The sequence below is a fragment of the Anser brachyrhynchus genome (assembly GCF_964034855.1).
Source record: "Anser brachyrhynchus genome assembly, chromosome: 26".
In the NCBI taxonomy this organism is placed as follows: Eukaryota; Metazoa; Chordata; class Aves; order Anseriformes; family Anatidae; genus Anser; species Anser brachyrhynchus.
Genome location: NC_137719.1, coordinates 2274103 through 2296087, shown reverse-complemented (window position 1 = coordinate 2296087; position 21985 = coordinate 2274103). Strand labels below are relative to the sequence as shown.

General features: G+C 70.6%; 1 protein-coding gene across 1 annotated transcript; it reads right to left on the bottom strand.

Annotated features, from left to right (window-relative positions):
- Positions 1 to 806: 806 nt before the first annotated feature.
- NUDCD3 (NudC domain containing 3) lies at positions 807 to 21092 on the bottom strand. Its single transcript, XM_080568184.1, has 6 exons — positions 20848 to 21092; positions 19672 to 19958; positions 11447 to 11579; positions 7467 to 7610; positions 1722 to 1910; positions 807 to 1489 (listed from the first exon to the last, which is right to left on the bottom strand). Exons 1-6 carry the CDS (start codon positions 21034 to 21036, stop codon positions 1379 to 1381), a joined length of 1053 nt encoding a protein of 350 aa, XP_080424310.1. The 5' UTR covers positions 21037 to 21092; the 3' UTR covers positions 807 to 1378.
- Between the last annotated feature and the right edge of the window lie 893 nt (positions 21093 to 21985).

The window sequence follows — 21985 nt, the reverse complement described above, 5'->3', positions numbered from 1 at the left end:
CAAAGCCCCCCACCCCTGGGGGGGGGTCCGTGGGCGCGGGGCCCCCCCCCCCCGGGCGCGGGGCGAGCAGGGGTGGGCGGCTGGCGGCTGGCGCTGCCGTTGCCATGGGGACCGTGGGCGGCCGTGGGGGCCGCACGCAGCCCGCTGCTATTTGTGCCTCGCCGCGGGGACGGGGACGGGGGGGGCTGCCGTGGGGACACGGGGTGGGGGGGGGAACGGGTCCCGCGGGACCCCGGTGGCCGGAGCACCGGGGGACACCGCAGCAGGGGCGGCCTGGGCCTGCGGTGGGGGTGGGAGGGACACCGGGGTGTCTCCCGGGGGGGCGGCGTGCCCACCAGCAGGGGTGTCCCCACGGGGGGCAGCGTCCCCGTGGGTGGCCGTGTCCCCATCGGTGGCCGTGTCCCCACCAGTAATGGTATCCCCGTGGGTGGCAGTGTCCTCGTGGGTGGCAGTGTCCCCGTGGGTGGCCGTGTCCCCATGGGTGGCCATGTCCCCACAAGTGGCCGTGTCTCCATGGGTGGCAGTGTCCCCACCAGCAGTGGTGTCCCCACGGGTGCCCATGTCCCTGTGGGTGGCCGTGTCCCCGCAGGCGGCCGTGTCCCCGTGGGTGGCAGTGTCCCTGTGGGTGGCAGTGTCCCCACAGGCAGCAGTGTCCCCACGGGCAGCAGTGTCCCCACGGGTGGCAGTGTCCCCACGGGCGGCAGTGTCCCCGTGGGTGGCAGTGTCCCTGTGGGTGGCAGTGTCCCCACGGGCAGCAGTGTCCCCCACGGGTGGCAGTGTCCCCCAACCACTCGCAGGCCCCGTGCTCAGAGAAACGCGTTTATTGCAGCCCAAGGGGAGGCGGGGGCAGGACGAGGGCCCCCGACCCCATAACACTGGGGGGGCCCAGGGCAGCCGGGCGGGCGCAGGAGGGGCACGGGGCCCCCCCGACCCCACAAGCTCCGCCGGGGCCAACCCGGCCACCTCTGCGTGCGAGGGGCGAAGCGGTGCGGGGCCGGGGTAGGGAGGGATCCGCACCCCCAGAAGCAAAACCCAGAAGGATCCTGAACCACCAAAAATAATAATTATGTCACCCAGCGAGCTCCGTCTATTCCTGAAAAACAACAGAGCCGTCGCCAGCGCGAGGCGAGGCGAGGAGAAGGGTCCCAGCCGCTCGGGTTGCCGTGGTGACGGGGCGTAAAGCTGCATTTTCCGCACGCACATGGAAACGCCGAGCCCGGCCGGTGCCGGCGCCCCGGTGCCGAGGGATGTGGGTGCGCGGCCCGGCCGTTGGCGAGGGGTTTGGGGGCGCCGGGCGCGAGGCCCCGAGTCCCGCGGCGGGTTTCGGGTGGGTTGCTCCTCTCTCTTCGCCTCGTCGCTCGGCCGCTTTTCGCCGGGGTCAAAACTGCACGGCGCCGGGGGAGATGTTGAACATGGAGGGGTCGAACTTCTGGCCGCGGAAGGGGGAGCCCTCGGTGTCCCAGCCCTTCTTCAGCATCTCGTGCACCTTCTGCAAAGAGCCGGCGGCGCCCGTCAGGCTGGGGATGGCCCCAAAGCCCCGTTTTTGTGCCAAAACAGGGGCCCGTCCCGCAGGCAGTGATGCCCAGGGAGGCCGGGGAACTATGGGGCCGCGTCGCCGGCTGCAGCCAACGCAAGCAGGGGAGGTGTGGGGCCAAGCACCCGCTGCCCGGGGCGGTGCTGGGCAGCGGAAGGCGGCCCTGCTGGGGGCGGGGGGCACCTACCAGCTCGTGGCTCTGCGGCTTGCCCTGCAGCTTCTGGTGGTAGTCGAAGGTGAGGCGGTCGAGCACGGCGTGCTCCTCCTCGTCCACCGTGGCCATGGAGCGCTCCTTGTTGATCTTGTCGATGTCGATCTGCTCCTCGCCCTCCAGGATGGCGTTCCACCAGTACTCGTCCCCTTTGTTCAGGTTGATCTGGGGACAGTGGTGACCACAGGAGGCTCAGAGGGCAGCGGGGCACAGAGCCCCCCCCCCACCTGCCCTGGGGACGGGTCCCCCTCTCCAGGCCCATCTGCGAGCGGTGCCACCGGAGCTCCGGAGCGCGGCTGAGGTGGGATTCCCTCCCGCTGCCCCCTTCCCACGGCTGGAAGAGCGGGGCGAGACGCCCACGGCGCTCCAAGGGGTTTGGGGGACCCCCCCGCCTCTTTTTATGGCCTCTTTGGTCAAGCCGTGTTCCCACGGCGCAGCCTGAGCCCTCCTCCCTCGGGGGTTCGGTGCCTCCCTGGGGGGTTCGGTGCCTCCTTGGGGGGTTTGGTGCCTCCCTGGGGGGTTCGGTGCCTCCTTGGGGGATTCGGTGCCTCCCCAGCACGGCGCTTTGCTGCCCCATCTCAAGCTACTGGGACCTCAAAACCCGGTTTTGGGTTCGGCATCCTCCAGCAGCCGAGGGTGCGCTGCTCCGGGGGGGGGGGCGAGCCGAGCACCCGGGGCCCCGTGCGGATGTGCCGTGGGGGAAGATTCAGAAAGCCCGGCCCTGCCATCGGCCTCGCGGTGCCGCGGCTTCGCGTTGCGCTAACCCAGAAAGCGCCCTCGCCCCGGCTCCCCCCCGAGGCTCGCTCCGCGTGCGAGCGCGTGGGCGGCGAAGGAGGCTGAAATGTCACCCGCCGCTCCGCGCCGCCCGTGCTTGCCGCCAGCGCCTGCCTCCCGCCTGCAGGGCCCGCGCCGCAGGGGACGTCCCCCTGCCACCAGCCCGGGATTCGGGCCCCTGCCCCGCCGGGGGAGCGAGCCGCGAGCCTCCCGGGCGGGCGAGCGCGGAGCCGGGCGGCAGTGCTGGGTGCCCGCGAGCACCGGGGCGAGCGCCGGCGTGAGCGGGGTGCGTCCTGCCTCCAGCCGGGAGCCCCGACTCGCTCCTTTTTATTTTTTTCCGCACGGAGGGAGGGGTGGGCTGCTTTTTCCCATATTATTTTCGCAATAATCCCAGCAGCAGGGAAGATTTATGGCGTTCGTCGGCGCCTCTGCAAAATCATCAATAAAGGCAGACAATACAATTTAGCCGAGCCTCCCCAGAAGCTCAGCAGCTCTGGAGGGGAAGCACGGGCGGCCATTAGCGACACGGAGCCGGGCGGCTCTCCCTGGTGCGAAGAAAAGGAACCAATTAATGCAGGAGGGGGTGGCTGGGGCTTAATCCTTCTGGGAGAGCGGAGCCGGTAAAATATTCCAGCCTGGGGAAGGAAGGCGTGCAGTTTTTCCAGCTAGACGGGCGAGCCCCTTCTCCTCCTGACCGCACAGTCGCGCTTTCCGTGGGGGATAACGGCGCCAGGGGCTCCCAGCCCCGCTGCCCACCCAGGCGGGAAGGAAAACCCTTCCCCTCTCCCTTCCCCACCACATCCCCTTCTTCCACCGGTGCCGATCGCCCCACGAGAAGCCAGGCCTGGATGAAGAGCCCGGGTGGGATGCGGAAGGAAGCCCCCGGGGGGCTGCAGCCTCCGGCGAGAGGCAGAGGAGCTGCGGCCGCGCGCGGCGACCCAGGAACCCTCTCCTCCTCCCCGCCCCGTGCGTGGCCCTCGCTTTATTTACCGCATACCGCTTCCCACCCTGCTAGGAGGACAGAATTATTCATTTCCTCGCCAGCTTTTCCGCGGTGTGCATCGCTCCAGCGCCGAGTGCTTTGCGAACAACAATTAATTAACCTCTGCAGCCCACCTTGCGCGCGCGGGGGAATTCGCTCTCCCCCCCCCCTGTTCCAGGGGGAGAACCGAAATTGGGACTCGCTCCGAGGCTGGAGTCCCACTTTCAAACGCGAGCCTCCGAGCTGCCCGCGGGGCTCGGCGGAGCTCTGCCAGCTCGGGTTTGGGGTTTTTTTTTGGGTCTCAGCGGTGCCGGACAGCGTGCTGCAGGCAGCTCGGCTTCCAGGGTGGGATCTGCGGGGCTCGGGTTGAGCTCTTGGGTGTTTTTCTGCCTCTCGACTCCCTCGGCTGGGCACGGGGGCTACAAGAGCTTGTGGGGACGGGGATGCGGGAGGGAGCCTCAGCGAGTGCTTGGGTGTGAGGAGGGCGAGTGGGGGAGAGCAGGCGGCCGGCGGCCGGCCCTGTAACGCTCAGCCTGGGCGGCGCAGTGCCTGCGAGCTGCAGCCCCACCGCACACGGCAGCACGCAAAGCCCCGAGGGGCTGCACGGCGCCAACAGGGCTCCTTCACAAGGACAAACGGCGACCTGGTTATGCCGCTCGCTCCGAGAGAGGCAAAGGCCTGGCCCAGACTCGAAGCTGCTGCTCCAAGTTGCCCAGCCCAGTGGCTCTGCCCAGCCCTGGGGGCTCCTGGAGGTGCTGGCGGCCTTTTGCCGCAGGCAGGATCGGGTTCCCGCAGCTGTGCCGGGCTCTCGGTCAGGCAGCACCTCGCGCCTCTGCTTTGCTCTTTTTTTTTTTTTTTTGGCAGATGCCAAAGGCGCCCGCGGGGTCAGAAGCACCCTGTGCAACCGGGCGCCGTGGGGAAGGAGGCGATGGGGGGCACACCGCGGCTGAAGCTGGCGTGGTGTCCTCGTGCCGTGGTGTCCTCGTGCCGTGGTGTCTTTGTGCCGTGGTGTCCTTGAGCCGCGGCGTCCTCGTGCCGCGGTGACAACGATCCCGGGGCAGGTGTCTGAGACCACCCCGAGGGGACCAGGCTGTCCCCACGCAGGGGACGTGCGAAGCGCAGGGCGAGCAGCGTGCCGCGGGCGGGGACGGGCGGCTCGGCGGCACACCAAGAGGCTGAGCGGTGGCAGCAGCACGGGCACAGCCTCGTGTCCCCTCCTCCTGCATCCCCAGCCCCGCCGGGAGGGACGCAGCCCTTCGCTGCAGGAGCTGGGCTGCGCCGCAGCACGAGGTTTCCTCCCCGATCCTAAACACCTTGTCAGAGACGCTGCCAAGGGACGTAAGTAGGTCTCGGCAGAACAACCTCTCACCGCCTGCCTCCCTCCCGAGGCGGCAGCAGCGCCCTGCCCAGCAGGCGGCAGGAGGCAGAGGCCGTGGAGGGGGCACCGGGACGGCAGCGGGCGGCGCTCCCGGCGGCGCGCGGAGGTCAGGGGGCGCCACGGATCGTTGTGCCCTTGGCCTCGCGGCTCGGGAGCCAACAAGCTGAAGGCTGTAAGAGTCGTTCAAGGCAGGGCTCGGAGACAAAAGCCCAAGCCTGGACAAGAAACGTTGGAAAGGAGGAGAAAAAGAGAGGGAACGGAGGGAGAAAAAAATCCCCACCAACGAAAATAATCCCAAAACGTGTTGTGCACAACACCCAGCGGAGCCTGCTAAAAACAGCTCATGCGGATCTATTTTCATCTCGCTTTTGACAAGCGAGCGGGCGTGACAGGGGAGGGAGAGCACGGGGCTGAGAGCCGGGGCCCGGCGCGGGCCGGGGACACGGTCCCGGGCGGGAGCAGGCGTGGACCAAGCACCCGGGGACCGGCGGAGCACGCGGCCTTGAAACGAGGCCCGCTGGGTTCCTCCCTCGGCCGGGCGCTCGCACAAGCCGTGAGCGTGCCGAGGGACGAGGCCAGGAAGGCGCCGGTGCCCCGGCGGCGGGGGCAGGCCCGGTGCCAAGCAGCGGGGAGGCACTCGGGGCCTGAGAGCGGGAGGGATCGAGGGGAACGCCGGGGGGGCTGTAGGGCAAATCGACCTGCTCAGGGGAAGAGCTGGGGGAGAGGGGAGGGCGATTACGGCCCCCCACGAGGGACAGGACCAGGCGGGAGAGGTTTCACCTCCACCGAGCCTCAGCGCTGGGATCGAGCTCGCAGGGGCTGCACCAGATCAGGACCACGAGCACGGGGCTGTTCTCCGGACAGAGCCCCCGAGGCGCCCCGCGGCATCTTGGCGACTCCAGCGCCGGCACCTCGCAAGTTCCGGCTGCGTCCCCTCCCCGAATCCCCGCAGGGACGTCACCGGCGCCTCGCGGTGCGGCGATGAGGACGCTCGCGGGATGAAGGCGCCGGCCAGGAGCTGTGCCACGCGTGGAGGCGCGCGGGGGGGGGGGCAGGAAGCGCACCCGTCGGCACCAGCTGCGGGTGCTGTCGCGCATCGAGCGGCCGGGCGGCTCCCATGAATGAACCGCGAGGAGTCTTCGGCTACTCTGCGCACGGGAAGAGGCGACGCTCCCGGGCGAGAATTACTCACTCTGCTCCAGTTACCTTACAATTCTTCAAGAGAAACTTCATCCCACCGCCAATATGTTGGCAGCCAGCTGGAGATCCTCACAACCCTGCTGCGCTCGTGCTAATTTGAGGCTCTTGCCTCCAGCTCGGGTTGGAGACGAGGGGCCGGCTCCTCGCGCTGCCCGCGGTCTCTCCGGGAGGCCCCGAGTCTCGCTCCGCCCGCGCGCTGCTCCCGTCCTCCTCCGGCGCCGGCTCTTTACCAAACACCGCCTCCCTCGCTGGTCCCGGGAACGCGCTCCGGGGGCTCCCGCGGCGCAGCCGCCCTTGGGCCGGCTCCTCCTGGCCGGCGTCGCTCCTTCCCCGCGTTGTGCGCCTTCCCAGAGCGGCCGACGTTCAAGAAACTTGCGGATATTTTAAAAACACAGGGTCACGACGGATGCCAGCGCCTCCTGTTGCACACCCTTTGGATGGCCTGACGGGTTCGGAGCTCTTCCCTCCGACAGGGCCCTCGGGGTTCTGGCAGCCGGGCAGCCGTCCCGGGGTTTGCCCAGCAGCCAGGCAGCGCCAGCGCATTTTTTCCGTGCACCTCCCTCGGCTCTTCTGCATCCAGCGGAAAATTCCCACCCGACGTCACGCTGCGGGGCCTGGCTCCGGGCACCCGCCAGCTGCCCCGCTTGTGAAGCGGGGCGAGAGGTGAGCGCGCTGCCTCGAAACCTCGCGGCCCCGTGCAGGGCCAGGAACCGCTGCGGCTGCCGGACCCTGGCCCCGGCACCTCTCCTGGGGCTGGTGCCAGCCCCTGAGAGCTCCTGAAACGCTTCCGGGGAGGTCTCTGGCTGGGAAGGAGAAGGCAAAGATGGCACCAGGTGCCAAGACCCCGCTCCAGGCGGCCCCAGCACTCACAAGAATTTGGCAGCCGGTTGATGTGGAAGACACGCGGGGCCCCAGGCTGACGGGCAGCCCAGGACAGCTCCGGCTGGGGCAAGGAACTGGGTCCGCAGCCCAGCGGAGAGCAGAGCCAGCCCTGGATGGCTGGAGCACGCCAGAAACACGTAACGAGGCTGGGAACCCAGCAGCCACGAGCTGCCGGGCAGCACCAGCCCCCAAACCACCTCGACGAGGAAGGCGCGCGGCGCTGGGGCGGCAGGGAAGGGAAAGGGAGCGGCGGCCGCAGCGACGGCTCCCAGCAGGGCTGGCAGCGTGCGTGAGAAACCCAGCGCAGGGCAGGAATGAGTGACAGGGGCTTCCCCTCGGCCGGCACGCAGGCGAGGGCAGCGCGAGCTGGACATTGCACAGGGAAAGGCGGCGTGGGACACGTCCAGGTCTGGCTCAAGCCTCCAGCTGCTCCGGATTTCCAGGTCAAGCCCAAGGGAGCTGCAAGCCAAGGTTTAGAGAGGCGGCGGGAGCGGTCAGCCCTTACCAAAACGCACTTCCCCGGCTCCAGGCTCCAGAGGGAACTCTCCGTGTTGATCTTGTGCGTGAGCTTCCCTTCCATGAGGACGCGCTGGCTGCTGCCCTCCAGCACCGCTACGCGAATCGCGCCGCTGCTGATATCCACAGACACCTGGAAACACAGAGAGGGAAAATAAGCAGGAAGGCTCCCGCTCGCTTCCTCGCCGCGCTGGTCGGGGTGCGGGTCAAGTGCACTCGCCGGGGATGAGAGAGCGAGAAGAGCCATCAGGGCTGCGCGGAGCGGCAGGGTGGGAATCCCACCGTCACTTCAGAGCAAACAGCGGCAGCTCGGAGAAGAAAGGAAACCTCTCCTGGGAGCGGCAGGCAGCAGGGCCCGGCTCACAGAGCCCCGGAGGGACTCACGCCAGCTGGCTCTGCCGCAGCCACTTCCCCATGCCTCAGTTTCCCCCCAGAGAAAACCAGCAATGCGGGCGTCCTCCGTACAGCGCGTGGGGGCCGGGTGCCCGCTCGCTGCGACCGAGCTGTTAGGAGCACGGCGTGTGCGTGGCCAACACCGGGACCCGCAGGTTCAGGGCTTTCTGACCCGGGAAGGCTCAGCCCCACACCGCAGCTCCCCCGGCTTCCGCTGCCCCAGCCCAAAGGCGCGCTCCTTGGCTTCGTTTGGCCGCTGAGCCCGCGGCCTACAGCTGTGGCAGAGCCAGTGCTGGGCTCGGACCGAGCTCCTGCCGTGTGTGCCGGAGGGCTGCGTGCGGAGGGACGTGTGCCGGAGGGCTGCGAGGGGCGCGGGGACGAGGCAGCTCCGTCCCCGGGAACGTGGCCAGCTCCCTCCCGCAGCAGCCATATGGGGAACCCTGCTCCGACCCGCCGTGGAGGTGGCACGGCTCCCCCCGGGGGGACAGAGGCAGACTGTGGCTTCGCCCGGTGGCACGGCGCTGCCTCGGTCTCCAAAGAGGCCAGGCCATATGCTGCTTCCCTTCCCTTCCCTTCCCCTCCCGGCAGCACGGAGCCGCGCCAGCGCCGAGCCCGAGCAGGGCTGGGGCAGGCCGTGGCCGGAGAGGGGCAGCCGGAGCCCTCCGGTCCCTCGCCCGAGAGGAGGAGACTGCGGTGAGATTTGCCTGCATTCTCTCCCAGAGTTCCCCCAGATCTTCCTCCTGCTCTGCAGATCTCATTTGAAACGTTATTACATTATCCATTACCTAGGAGATTTCCAGTGACTCACTAGCACCACACAGGCAGGAGCCGGGCAGAGCCGCGCCGCTCGGGGCCGGCACCACGGCTGCATGCCCGCTGCCGCCCGACAGAGCCCCCGGCCCGGCCGGGGCCGAGGAGCCACCGCCATTTGGACGGGAGCAGAGGAGGCCGGGTGAAAGCAGGCCCCAGCCCCAGCCCCGCCACCTTCAGGGGCTCAGGGGAACGGGGTCCGATGCCCCCAGCCCCGCGGCGGTGCCCGAGGCGCAGACGCAGCGCCACGGCTGCGGGATCCGAGGGGAAGGGGACGATTCAAGGCGAGGCAGGCTTCCTTCCGAGGCGGCCGCACGGGGCGGCTTGTGGGGCTGGGGGGGGCAGCTCTGGCAGCGGGCAGCAGGCCCGGACAGGCAGCGTCCCGGCGCGGGGAAACCGGCTGCAACGCTTCCAGCGGGGCTGCAAGTACTGGGGAGGAGGCCGGGGCTAGGGAAGGGATTGCCGTTTGCTGCACCGCGTGGCGTGCCCCCCCGTAACCCAAAGGGCAGCGGGGGGGAGACAAAGGCAGGGGAGAAGGGAGCGGAGAGACCCAGAGGGAAGAACAGCTCCAAGCCTCCGTGCGGCCTCTTCGCCCACGCCATCGGTCGGAGCGCGAAGCCGTGGCGCCGTCCACTCCTCGCCGTGAGCCCCCCCCCGGGCACGCCGGCCCAGGCACCGGGGGGGCTGCGGAGGCGGCCGGGGACGGGAGCTGCAGCGGGGCTGGAAGCCCTCGCGCCAGGGAACCAGCCCCGGGGGGCTCGCAGGAGCCCACGGCTCCGAGGCCGCCCGCGCCCCTCGAGGGAGCGAGCGCGGGGCCCAGCTCTCCGCCGCGGCTTCGCGGCGCGGTGATTTCTGTGCGCGCTACGACGCCCACGCCCGCCCACGCAAATCAAACAAGCAAACACAAACCTAGGAGCGAATCTAGCTCATCTCCTCCGAGCCAGGCGGAAAAGAGAGGCTGTTGTCATTATCTCTATTTAAGTGCCTGGGAAGCGCTCGGCTCCGCGGGCCCCTGTTGCGCCTGTAAGTAGATCAGAGCGGCGCGGAGCGTAAAGGAAGCGCTCCCACCTACCCCTTCCCCCGATCCTGCTCCACGGACACTCTGTGGAGCTCCATACAAGGAAACCTTCAGCTTGCCCGAGCGAAAATGTGCCATAGCAACAGCCTGAATCCAAAAAGTGTCATAAGTAAGATTTTCAGCGGCATTAGAGCCGGGCACGCTGCGAGCCCGGGGACCGAACGGGGGAGATTTTTAATCTCGCCTTGGCAGGCAGAAGCCAAGAAGCCGATAAATTTTGCAGACGATGAAGCTGCGTGGTGAATGCAGGGGAAGGCTCCTGTTTTGCAGGAGCCATCGACACCGTGCCCTAAGCCTATCCAGCTCCAAAATCGCTTTGAAGCAGCCAGCTCTGGCCCATGACCCAGCCCGCAGCCCCCACGGCTGGAAGAGATGCAAGGACCCACTGCGAAATGAAAACCTGGCTGCGAGGCGCCAAGAGGAGCCCCGGCAGGGAGGCAGGGAGCAGGGAGCAGGAGACGCCTCGGCAGGACACGGAAAGCCTCACGTCGGAGCCCTCGATTGCCCGAGAGGGCCGGGCAGGGCCCCGGGCCAGGCTCAGCAGAATCAAACTCACCCCGGGGCATCGCGCGGCGCGGGGCTGGGCAGTGCGGAGGGAGGCGGGTTTGGGGCAAGGAGGCTGCAGGGATGTGAAGCTGCGGGCGTTTGGGGCTGCTGGCAGCAAACACGCCCACGCCAGAGCCGCCTGAAGGGAGCAGAGGAGAGACAGGGCAGAAAAACACGTCCTGTCCCAGCTCCTCGGAGCACCTGCAAGGCCCCCGCATCCCTGGGTGGCGGAGGATGGGGCAGACAAAGCATGACGCTGCTTTTTTGGCAAGGGCACAGCTCCCTGGCACCTCCCTGGGCAGGGGGAGGCATCGCGATCGCAACGCGATCCAGAGGGGACGGAACATCCGCCCGGGCACCCCCGAACCCTTCCAAGGAGCGGCCCGGCTTTGTTTTAGAGACCCCCTGGGAACGCTGCGTCTCGCGGTGCCCCTGCCGTCCCCGTGACAGCCGCTTGCTCCATCGCCCCTCCAGTCCGGGCCGCTGCTGCCAACGACACTGCGTTGGCACGGCGAGGAGCTGTGTAGGCTGGAGCCGGCGAACAAAACCCAAGCGCACTCGTTGCAGCTGCCCTGGAAGCAGAGGAGAACGGGAGGTGGGGGAGCGCGGGCTTCCGACGTGGAAAAATACCGACTCTGCCGCGGGCAGGGGGGCGCTGGGAAAGGCCCCAGAGTTCAAACCCGGAGCCTGATCCCGCTCCCGAGCCAGAGGAGCCGTGCCACCGCCGACCAAAGGCACGCCATGCTCTGAGCCTGAAAACCTCCCGGGGAAGCGGCGCCCGTCCCCAGGCTCCTCGCGCGGCGCCGGCAGCTTGGGCGCTCGGGGCGGGGGCGGGGGGGGGGCGAGCCCCATCCGAGCGCGCGTGGCAGGCGGCCGCAGCAGGAAGCACGGCTCGGAAACCTGGCCGTGAGCTCGCAGGAGGTGGAACGGGAGGAAAGCGCACAGAAAGTACCTGGCAGCGCCAAGGAGCCCCGCTGGGGCGCTGAGCAACGGGAACGAGGCACGACCCCGTCCCACTCCCCAGCTTGAGGGGCAGGCAGGGGGCCCAGGAGCCTTCCCCGCCCCACGCACGGCTTCGGAGGCAGCTGGGCACCCAGGGGGAGAGGGAGGTGCTGGAGGACAAACCCTCAGAGCCGTTTTACCTGTTTGCCCTTTACGATGTGCTTGGGCACCGGCACTTTGATCTCCAGGTCGCTGTAGTCTTGGGACCAGGCGTAGTTCTCTCGCACGGCCCCGTTGTAGCTGTCGGGGTTCGTCTGGAACTGCTCCTGTCTCCTGGGGAGGGGAAAAGAGGCGACACGCTGAGCGCGGGGCAGATCGGAGCGCGGGGAGGGCAGGAACGGGGGAGCAGGGAGCAGGAAGGGAGGGCAGGGCCCCCGTGAGCCCGGCCCCTGGGTGTACGGGGCAGGGAGAAGGCTGCCCAGAGGCCCCACACGGACACGGCACGCACCACGATGCGCATGGGACCACAAAAAGGGCTCGCGGGGAGACGGGTGCTTCCTCCAGAGACACCCGAGGAGGCACCTGGGGGGGTTATCAGACTGATAAGCAACCCCTGATATGCCGCGGGGAGGTTTCCTTTGACTCCGGCAGGCTGCGGACCTACTCCTCCAAAACCTCCCGCAGAGCAGGGAACCGAACCCAAACGCGTCCCGACGACAGCCGCGGCCCTACCAGAAGGCAGAGCCGTTTTGGGGTGCTTCGGTCCGCACCGAGCACTCGGCCCGGGGCCGCGGCGCTTTCCGTAAGGGCGCAGGGGACGAGCGGCCCCAGGGGGGGTTGGCCAGTCCCGACACCCCCACGCCGAGGGGCCTGTGCTGGTAGCGGGTGGGGGCGGCCTCCAGCCAGCGCCGCGCCCCGAGGATTACATAAGATCCAAGGGGCTTAATTAAATTAGGCTCGGGAGACGATCGGAGGGGTTTGTGGAGGGGTCTGCGTACACACGGGGGTGATTTTTTTCCTCCTTCGTGGCCGGCGACGGCCGCGCGCGTCCCGCCGTGGCTCTGCGCCGAGCGGCCGCAGGCTCCCGGCCCGTGGCGGCACCGGGCGGGCGGTTTCGGGGGGCACGGCGGCCCTTTTTCTGGGGAATTTTGGCCTCGCTTGGCGTTCGCCCATTGGGTGCCAATTGCCATGGAAACGGGGTTGGCATGGCAGCACCGAAACCCGGCGCTCGCGCTGGTTGGCTCCAGCTGGCGGCTTCCAAGCCGCCCCCAGACCGGAGGAGGCGAACGGGCTGCGGGCCCCGAGCGGCCGCCGGGCTCCCGGCCGGGCACCGGGGCTGGGGAGAACCGGAGCCGTGCCCCGTTGATGTCACCCGCAGGTGGCGTGTCCCCAGGGCAGGGGTTGGGCGGCCCCGGGGGCTGTCCCTGTGCTGTGGGCTCCACGCGTGGACGCGGCCCGGCCGCGCTGCTCCCGCCTCTGCCCCGCGTCCTTGGGGCTGGAGCAGGCGTCCAAGCGGCCGCGTGGTGAACCAGAAACCCCCTCCGGGGCCGAAAACCGGCTGCTTTTCCCCTTCCTGCAGCGTTTCTGTAAAATCAGCCCGACCCTGCACCGGTGTGACCTCCGCGGGCGGCCACGCACGCGGGATTTTCGGCGTCCCGCGGCACCGCCCGCCTGCCGTGGCCCACGGTGCCGCCGGTTCGCCCGACTCCCACGTCCTGGTGGCCAGCAAAGCCCCGCGTCCAGCCCCGCAGGGCGCGCTGGGACGTGACACCGCGGCACGAGGCAGAGCTCGGCGTCCTCCGAAACCCGCCGGCGAGGCGCCGGGGAGGAGGCGTGGCGTGGAATTGCCTCCAGCCGGCGAGGCCGGAGCGGGGAGAAACCTCATCCGCGCAAAGGCAGGCGTGGTAACGCGCCGGCTGCAAACGGCAGGGCCTGAGCGCCTCCTCCTCCTCGGGAGGAAGGTGCTGGGGCTGGGCGGACGCAGGACAAGGCGCTTCGGGAGGTTTTAGCCTTCCAGGGACCTCGCCGAGCACGCCGGTGCCGCAGCGCGCAGGCACGAGGGGTTTCGCAGCTGCCCCAGCAGCAGTCGGTGTCATTTGGGTTCCTTCCGCGGGGAAACTGAGGCAGGGCGCGCTCTGCCACGTCTCCACCGCGATTCTCTCGTCCCAGCCTTGCCGCGGAGCTGGTGGCGGCGGCAGTTTTCCTCCCAGCCCCCTGCCTGTCGGCGCCGTCCCTCGCGCCCTCCACGGAGCAGCAGGCCAAGCGGCGAATTCCCCCGCGGCACCGGGTGGCAGACACGGGCCTCGGCGCGGCCAGAGGTCTCCGGCAGGAGGCTGACGTCCCCGCACCGCCTCCTGGAGCCGTGGCGCCTTGTCTGGAGACTTTCTGCCCGGATCCTCGCCTGGTCCGAGCACGCTTTTAGCACACGCTGCCCTCCGTGCCGGTGGCGCTCGAGGAATCGGCTCTGGATCCCCGGCTGGGAGCAGCCCCCTTCGTCAGCCTCGGGCCGCAGCTCTTCCATGAGGCAGCTCCGTCCTCGGACCCGCCGGACAAGGGCTGAATCCTTGAGGACAACGGGAAGGAGCCCGACGGAGGGGCCGGACGCGGAGCGCAGCGGACGGCCATCTGCCCGCTGCGGCGGTCGCTCGGGCCGGCGGCAGGTGGCAGCGGGGCTGAGGAGAGGGAGGGTGAAAAAGCGGCAGCTTTGCAAAGCCGGGCTTTGGCACCGCGTGCACTTGGCTGCCGGGTGGTGGGGATGGCGTGGGTGGGTCTGTGTGTTCTGTCTTGTTCTATTTTTGCCCGCCATGTGTCATTTTGGGGGAGGTGAAACCTTTAACAATGCGCCGTCGAGAAGCAGCCAATCTGTTTCGCACCGCGCCGAGCCGCAGCGCCCGGCGGTGCCGTCACCGCGTCAGAGCCCGGCGGTGCGGGGCCGGGGCCCGGCGGAAGGGAGCGGGGGGGCCCGGCCAGGCGGCAGCGCTGCCGGCCTCGGGGCGAGTTCCCCGCTCGCCCTGTGCACGTTTCTGCGCCCCTCCTCGTTCCAGCGCCGCGGGGCGGCGATCGGAGGCGATCGGAGCCGTGCGGCCGCCGCAGCGGCCGCAGAGCGAGCGTGGGGACGCCCGCCCGAACCCGCCGCCCGCCTCGGGGAGCAGCTCCGGCAGCAGCTCTGCGCCAGCAGCGCGGCGCGCGGCCAGGGGCAGGGACCGAGCGCCGAAGGCTTTGCTTTGACGCCGTGAGCGGGGAGAAGTAGGGCAGCTCGCAGAGCTCCTCTTCGAGGAGTTTCCAGGCCAGGACGCAGGCGCTGGGCGCTCGATCCGGCAGCGCGGCCGTTCCCGAGGGGGTGCCGAGGCCGGGCGTGCCACGGGAGGGAGTCGGCTCGGGCCTCATCCCCGGGGACGCGTTTTTCTCCTTCAAATCCCATTTTTTTCAGACCCAGGCGCTGTGAGCACTTGCAGCATCCATCCTGCAGAGGCACCACGGGGCACGGCCGGGGAGGGCGGTGCGGGGAGGCCGGGCGGGCGCTGCAGAGGCCCAGTAACCGAAACGGAGGCCGAAGGAGGCATCGGCAGCACCCCTGCCGTCCCCAGCACCCCTCACCGGGTCTTGCAAGCACATCCTGACCCCAAAAGGCCTCTCCTGCCCCCGCCACCTTCCCCCCGGCAGAGCAGGGGAAGCGGAGGGCAGCGCCGTACAGGGCAGCCCTGCAGCGAAGGGCAGGGACCGAGCAGCCCGGCCCCGTGCCCGGCCCTCCGCCAGCGGCCCCGCGCGGCGCGCGAAACCCTGCTCGGGCCCGAGAGGTTGCCAAGAATGGAAAGATCTCATCAAGCGGTAACGAAGTGCCAAGCGAGCGAGGAACAGAGAAGCCCAGGCACACGGCGCCCGCATGCCCGACCCAAGGGGGGCATTTCCCGCAGCACCAGGCACCGGGCTGGGGGCGTAACGACCCCATGTGCCGCGCCGAGGCCGCTGCCGGCAGCGAGTCCAGGGCGAGGAGCGCGGCGCTGGGCGCGGCCGCCGCACGGATCACACGCGTGGAAAACACGGGGCCCGCGCTCCTGCTGCTGCCTGTGCCAGCAAGCCGAGAGGAGCCTCCCCCCTCCTGCGGCTTTAACGCCTCCCGGCACCGGCTCGCCGGGCACCTCGCATTCAGCCGCCCTCGGTTTTGCTGGCGGAGCGCCGCGGCGTGAGGAGGGCTCGCCACGGGCTCGTGCCCCCGGAAGGCTCCCGGCTCCCTGTGCACCTCACCCCGTTAGGCCTCCGGCAAAGCGCTCGGCGAGCTGAATACCAGCCCCCCCCTCGCCCCCCCTCACGGCGCAGCGCACACCCGCAGTAAACAAGTGCCGGGACCCAGCCGGCTGCCGGCGCGCTGCGGCCCCGGGAGCAGGGCAGGGACCCGGGGCGGCCCCGGGGCTTTTCCTGGCTGCGTCCTATTGAGGTGGGGGGGGGCCGGTGGGGGAGACCCCCCCAGCTGCTCCTGGAGGGCGCCCTTTATCCCCATGCCGTGCCACGGGAGGCAGCCGACGCCGTCCCCTCGGCCCCAAAACGCCGCCCCGCGCGGCGCGGGCTCCACCGAGGACCCCAGGGAGCACCGAGACGCCTTCACCACCCGGCCCCGCAGCCCGGCGGGTCCGGCCCTGCCCGCAGCAGGGTCCCCCCCGCCCCGGGACGCGCCGCCCCGCTCCTGCCGGCCCCGCCAGAGCTTTGAGCCCTTTCGGGGGAGCTTTCGGCCTTCGCTGCTGATCTCCCGGGTGTTGCGGGAGCCGCTCAGGAGAGCCAACTCGCTGCCACCAGGCGACTTTGAACGGCGGGAGGGCCGCGGAGCCGTCACCGGAGGGCCCGGATCTCCCTGCTGCTGGGAAATGTAGGTCAAGGACGGCGGGACGCGCCACCGGCGGGCAAAGTCCCCCCGGGACCGCCGCTGTCTGCCTGCCGCTCGCACAGCCTGGGCCGCGGAGCTCCCCGAGGGGCCGGCGCGAGGCCAAACCGCCCTGGGTTCGGCTCCGGCTCCCCGGGGAGGGGCCGGGGCCGGGCAGCGTGGGGCAGGGACCCCCCCAACCCCTCACGGCCCCGCAGCCCACCCCAGGCCCCGCACTGCTCCCGGTAGTTTTCCACGCCGCCCTCCTTCCCCCGCGGGCGACCGCCGCAGCGTTAAAACAAGCAGGCGGCTTTTTTTTTTTTTCCTTTTCTAACTGAGAATCAGGCACACGCTGTCCCCCCGGCCTCCAGCCCTGGGATTTTCTGCTTGTTAAGAGGTGAAAAAAAAATAATAAATTTATAGGTTTTAATTTAGTTATTTTTGGTGCGGGGACCTAATTTTGGAGCTCGCTACCTTGGCAGGGCAACCGGAGCCCTGAGCGACGGGGTGCGTGACAGGGGAGCTGACGCTCGGCTGCCGGTCTCAGCGCCCCGGCCCGAGGACTCGCACCCCCCGTGAAGGCAAATTGGGCCGGAAGGGGGCTCGCTGCGGCCGGGGGCCGCGCCAGGCGTTGGGGCTGGGGGAATTCCGCCTCCGGCTGAAGCGTTTCAGCCCCCCCCAGAAAGACGCTTTGCCGTGGAGCTGGGCTGCTGCCGATGCAGAAGGCTCGGTGCCGCTTGGGGTGCGCGGCTCCAAGGCGATTTCCCGGCCCTGGCGAGCCGCCGGGGCAGCCCGGAGGTGGAGAAACGGGGTGGGAAGGGGAAAACCCCGACGGGCAGCAGTGGGCAAAGGCCGGGAGAAGGACAGGGCTGCTGGAGTGGGAGACAAAAGGGGCGAAGGACGAGCTGAGCGGGACTAAAAGACCCCGGGCAGCGCGCAGAAGGGAAGGGGGAACCGCTCCCCGTGCAACGAGGGGATGAGCGGCGAGGTGTGAGGGGAATCGAGGAGAAAAAAAGGAATCCTCCGAGAGAAAACAAACGCCAGGCGCCCGCTCCGGCTCGGACAGCCGCTGCCCCGCGATTTGCCGGAGGCAGGGGGAGAGCGCTGGGGAAGCGTCACCAGGCGCTGCCCTCCTCCTCCTCCTCCTCCTCCTCCTCCTCCTCGTGTGCCTGGGGACACATGGGGCCAGGCTGCGGGGCCAGGCAGAGCGGGGCCAGGCCGCTCTCGTGGGCGCCCGCCCGGCCTTGGCTCACGCCGGGGCTCTGCCGCACGGGGGGTGAATTCCCCCGGCACCCCCAGGCGCAACGGGAGCGGGACGCAGGGCGGGCCGGCCCCTCGGCACGGGGCGAGGGGGGCTCCGGCTTCCTGGGTCAGGCCGGGAGCACAGCGGGGGCTTGAGCCGAGCAGGAAAACCCGCGGGGGGCTCGGGGGGGGAAAGCAGTCCGGGCGCCCGCCGCGCTGCGTGCCGCTGGGGGGGCGGCCCCGCTCCCTCCCGGCCTCCGCTCCTGGAACAGGCTCACGGGAGGAGGCCGGGGACGCGGGCTGGGGACCCTTCGGCACCTTCCCACCCCGAAACCCTTCCTCTTGGGGGGGGCTTCCCCGAGAACGAACCTCCCTGCTCCGCGCCGGGGCCTTCCCCGGGTCCCACCTGGCACTGCCACCGCCACCAGGCGACGGCACAAGGGGAGGAGAGCGGGCCCCGAGCACGGCTCGTGGCGAGAAGGGGGCGTTAGGCACAGGGTGCTGAGCCCCCGGGGCACCAGGCGCAGCGATGGCTCGCGGCAGCACCACCAGCCCCATAAAACAGCCCCGGTGTGGGGCCGCGAGCACCGGGGTGGCCCCAAAAACACCCCGATCCTCGCGGGGAGCGGGTGTTTGGTTTTTTTTTCGGTGCAGAACAGGCCGGGTTCCGCTCTCCCCCCGTAGGCACCATGATCCCGAGGCGCTCCGCGGGGCTCTGCGGACCTGGGCCGGGCCCTGCCCCTCCCTTTGGTTTGCTTCACCGGGGGGGGAGAGGAAGGGAGGGAGGTGGAAAACATTCCTGCTGCTCCCTGCGCTCTGCCTTCCCGCTGCCGGGGCCGCGCGTTAGCCACGCGCCCCTCGTCCCCAGGCTGCTCCGCGGGGGGACGGCGCGGCCGGGTGAGGTGCTGGCAGCCTGCGGGGCGCCCCGCCAGTCCTGCTCCCGCTCCCCGCCGCCTTTCGGGGGGCTCCGGTGCCCCCCAGAGGAGCAGGAACCAACTACAGCCGCGGCACGGGCCCGCTCTGCCCCCGCTCGGGGCCCCGCCGCCTTCCCCTTGCCCCACGCGAGCCGTGGAAGCAGCGGGGGGGGGGGGGGGCTGCAAATATTCGGGGGGGGGTCCCCAAAGCGGCGTGCTGGGGGCGGCAGCGGGGACGCGGCGAGGACGGGGAGCCGCGGGGGCAGCCGCATCTGCTTCTCGCCCTGTTGGTGCTCGGGGGGGCGAGGGGCAGCTCGGGGGCGGCTCCGCGGGGGCAGCTCCGCACCGCGGGGGCAGCTCCGCACCGCGGGACTCCCCAGCGGCCCCATCCTGCCCCTGCTCCACCCCTCACCCCCGCAGCTCCCGTCCCGCAGCCCTGACGGCAAGGGGCCGACATTAAAACCTCGCGGGAACGCTCACGGGGGGCTCGAGCCCCTCCATCGCCCCCGCCCTTCCCTCTCCCGCTCCCCTCCGGGACGAATCGGGGCTGAAACGCACAGGACGGGGCTGCGAGGGGCAAGGCCCACGAGCTGCGCGGCCCCCTCGGGGCTGCTTTTGCCCCGTTAACCCCGCGCGGCTGAGAGGCGTCGCCCCGACAGCCCCAGGGACGAGCGTCCCCTCCCGGGGCAGCGGAGCGTGGCTGCCGGGGGGGGGGGGGCGGTTTGGGGTCCGGGCTCGTTTCCATCCCGCGTCAGCGCGGCCGAGCCAAGCGCGAGCCCCCTGTCCTCCTCCCCACGCCACCGAGCCGCTCAGCGCCCTTCCCCGCCCGGCCCCGCCGCCGCCAGGGGCTCTCGGGGAGGGGTCGGCGCGGGATTCGGCCGGTGCCCCTGCGGCACGGCCCGGCGGGGACGGAAATCCCGCCGCAGGCCGGGGGCGACGCGGCACAGCCAGGCGCTGGGGGCTCCGCGCCGAGGGGGACGCGAGGAAGGGGCAGAGCGGGCCCCCGCGGGCCCCCTCCCGGCGCTCACGCAGCCCAGGGGGGCTTTGAGATGAGGACGTTTGGCAAAAACAAAGAGCTACGGAGGCTGCTCGGAGGCGGCAAGGCCGGGGGAAGCGGGCGGCCGCCCACAAAGCCCCCCCGCGGAGTTTGATGCCCCCTGAGCCGAGTGCGCCAGCAGGGCTGGGGGGGGGGGGGGGCACCAACGCCGAGTCCCCGTGAGGAACGGGAATGGCGCCTGGAGCTCCTGGCCCCAAAATTCATCCCCCCCTACCCGGGGAATCTCCCATCCTCCCCCCCTGCAGCCCACAAGGGAAACCCTCGCCCCCAGAGGGCCGCGAGGACGCCCCCAGAGGGCCCTCGGTGCCCCCCCCAGCCCCCCCACCGCGAAGGGGGCAGCGTAACGGGGACCCTTACGTGGGCAGCTCTGCGGGCTGGGGCTGCGCGGGGGCAGCGGCCCCCGGGGGCTCCGCCGGCGCTGGGCTGGGCGCTGCCGGGGCGGCCGAATCCTGCGGCCCCGCCGCCTCCCCCGCGGGGCCGGGGGGCTCCACCGTGGTCTCCACCTCGACCTCCTGGGCGGCCGGGGCCACTCGCACCCTCTCGGCGGCCTCCTCCTCCTCTTCTTTTTTCCGCAGCTTCGCCTCCAGCTCTCGGTGCCTCCTCTCGTCATCCTGCCGGGCCATCCGCTCGAAGACTTGGAACGCCTGGAAGGGGGGCAAAGGGAGCTGGGCGTCGAGCTCCTGGCCACCGCCGTGCCCTCGGGGACCGGCCCCCGGCGGCTCGGGCAGCGAGAAGCCGTGCCGCCCGGCCCGCGGGGGGACGAGGTCCCTGTGGGGCAGGAGGAGCCGCCGGGACGGCGCCGGGAGGGCTGGGTGGCGGGGCCAGGGCGGCGCAGGACCACCTGCAGCCAGCCCCACGCACACACCGCCACCTCCACGCTCGTCCCCGCGCCCAGCAGGGCTCCCGGCCCGAACTTCAGGCTCTGAGCCCCCCGGTCCCGGCTCGTTGCCCCCCCCTCCCCCCCCCGGGACCGGCGGCGGGGACAGGGACGCAGCAGGGCGAGCGCCGGGCCCCTTCCCCGCTGCGCTCGCAGGGCTCTCGCCCCTTCCCCGCCGCACCACGGCCCCACGCAGCCCCGGGGCACGGCCGGGGCCCTGCTGCAGCCACCCGGTGCTCACGGGGCTGCGCCGGGAGGGGGCTCAGGACCCTCCTGAGGGGCTCAGGACCCATCTGGGGGGCTCAGGACCCTCCTGAGGGGCTCAGGACCTTCCGGGGGGGCTCAGGACCCTCCTGAGGGGCTCGGGACCCCTCCGGGGGGGCTCGGGACCCTCCTGAGGGGCAAAGAACACGCCGAGGGGGCTCAGGACCCTCCCAAGGGGCTCAGGGCCTTCCGGGGGGGCTCGGGACCCGCCGGGGGAGCTCGGGACCCGTCCGGGGTTGGCTCAGGATCCTCCTGAGGGGCAAAGGACCCGCCGGGGGGGCTCAGGACCCTCCCGAGGGGCTCAGGACCCGTCCGAGGGGGCTCAGGACCCGCCCGGGGGTCCCCGTCCCCGCCCCCGCCGCCCCCGTCTCGGGCCCGGCCGCCGGCGGTACCTGCAGGGCCATGGCCTGGGCGGCGCCGGGCGGGAAGCCGAGGCGGTCCCCGGGCCGCAGCAGGAGGCGGTAGAAGTCGGTTTTTCGGTAGAGGAAGCCGAAGAGGACGCGCAGGAACTCGTCGACGCCGCCGACGTGCTGCAGGATGCCGAGCAGCGCCTGGTCGTACAGCTCCGTCAGCGCCTCCATGGCGGCCCCGACACCGCTGCCACGGCAACCGCCCGCCCGCCCGCCCGCGCTTCCGGTCCCCCCGCACCCCGCTTCCGGTCCGTAGCGCGCCCGCCGAAAGGGGTCCCCCCGGAAACCGAGACCCGCGCTGCGGCGTTCCGGGGGGCGCCTGGACCCACCGGGGGTGTCCCCGCCCGGTGCCCCCCCCGGTGTCCGTCCCCACCCCCCCCCCCCGGTGTCCCCGGGGCTGGGCGCGGGGGTGGGGAGAGCTTTGGGGTGCAGGAGGTGCAGCTCTGGGGGCCAAACTGGGAGCACTGGGGCGCTGCTGGGGGAAGAGTGGGCAAACTGGGAACACTGGGATCCTCGGGGGGGGGAACTGGGAGCACTGGGAACTGGGAGCACTGGGATCCTCTGGGGGGGGGAACTGGGAGCACTGGGGTCCTCCTGGGGGATCCCCAAAATTGGGGGTGCTGGGGAGGGGCGAGGGGGGGGTAATCCCCAAACTGGGAGCGCTGGGATGATGCTGGCGTGGGCATTCGCCAAACTGGGAGCACTGGGGCACTTCTGGGGTGGGGTGGGAGGCAAACTGGGAGCACTGGGATCCTCCTGGGATGGGGGCAAACTGGGAGCACTGGGGTCCTCCTGAGGGTCCCCAAAACTGGGGGAGCTGGGCAGGGGCAGGGGGATATTCCACAAACTGGGAGCACTGGGGTGCTTTTGGGGTGTCGGTGTTCCCAAAACTGGGAGCAATGTCCTTGTGGGGAGGACAAACTGGGAGCACTGGGATCCTCCAGGGGGGAGAGGTGGGTAAACTGGGAGCATTGAGATACCCGGGGGGGGAGGGCACTGGGATCACTGGGATCCTCTGGGAGAGAGGGGGAAGGAACTGGGAGCGCTGGGGTCCTCCTGGGGGTCCCCAAAATTCGGGGTGCTGGGGAGAGGCAGGGGGGTATTCCCTAAACTGGGAGCA

Bases quoted from the DNA above. Each gene is read 5' to 3' on its own strand.
- NUDCD3 (XM_080568184.1), bottom strand. From the start codon at position 21,036: ATGGAGGCGCTGACGGAGCTGTACGACCAGGCGCTGCTCGGCATCCTG. The intron at 1,911-7,466 runs GTAAGGGCTGAC...CACTGTCCCCAG, and splicing joins AGCCGGGGAAGTGCGTTTTG to ATCAACCTGAACAAAGGGGA. The intron at 1,490-1,721 runs GTAGGTGCCCCC...GGCTCTTTGCAG, and splicing joins AGCCGCAGAGCCACGAGCTG to AAGGTGCACGAGATGCTGAA.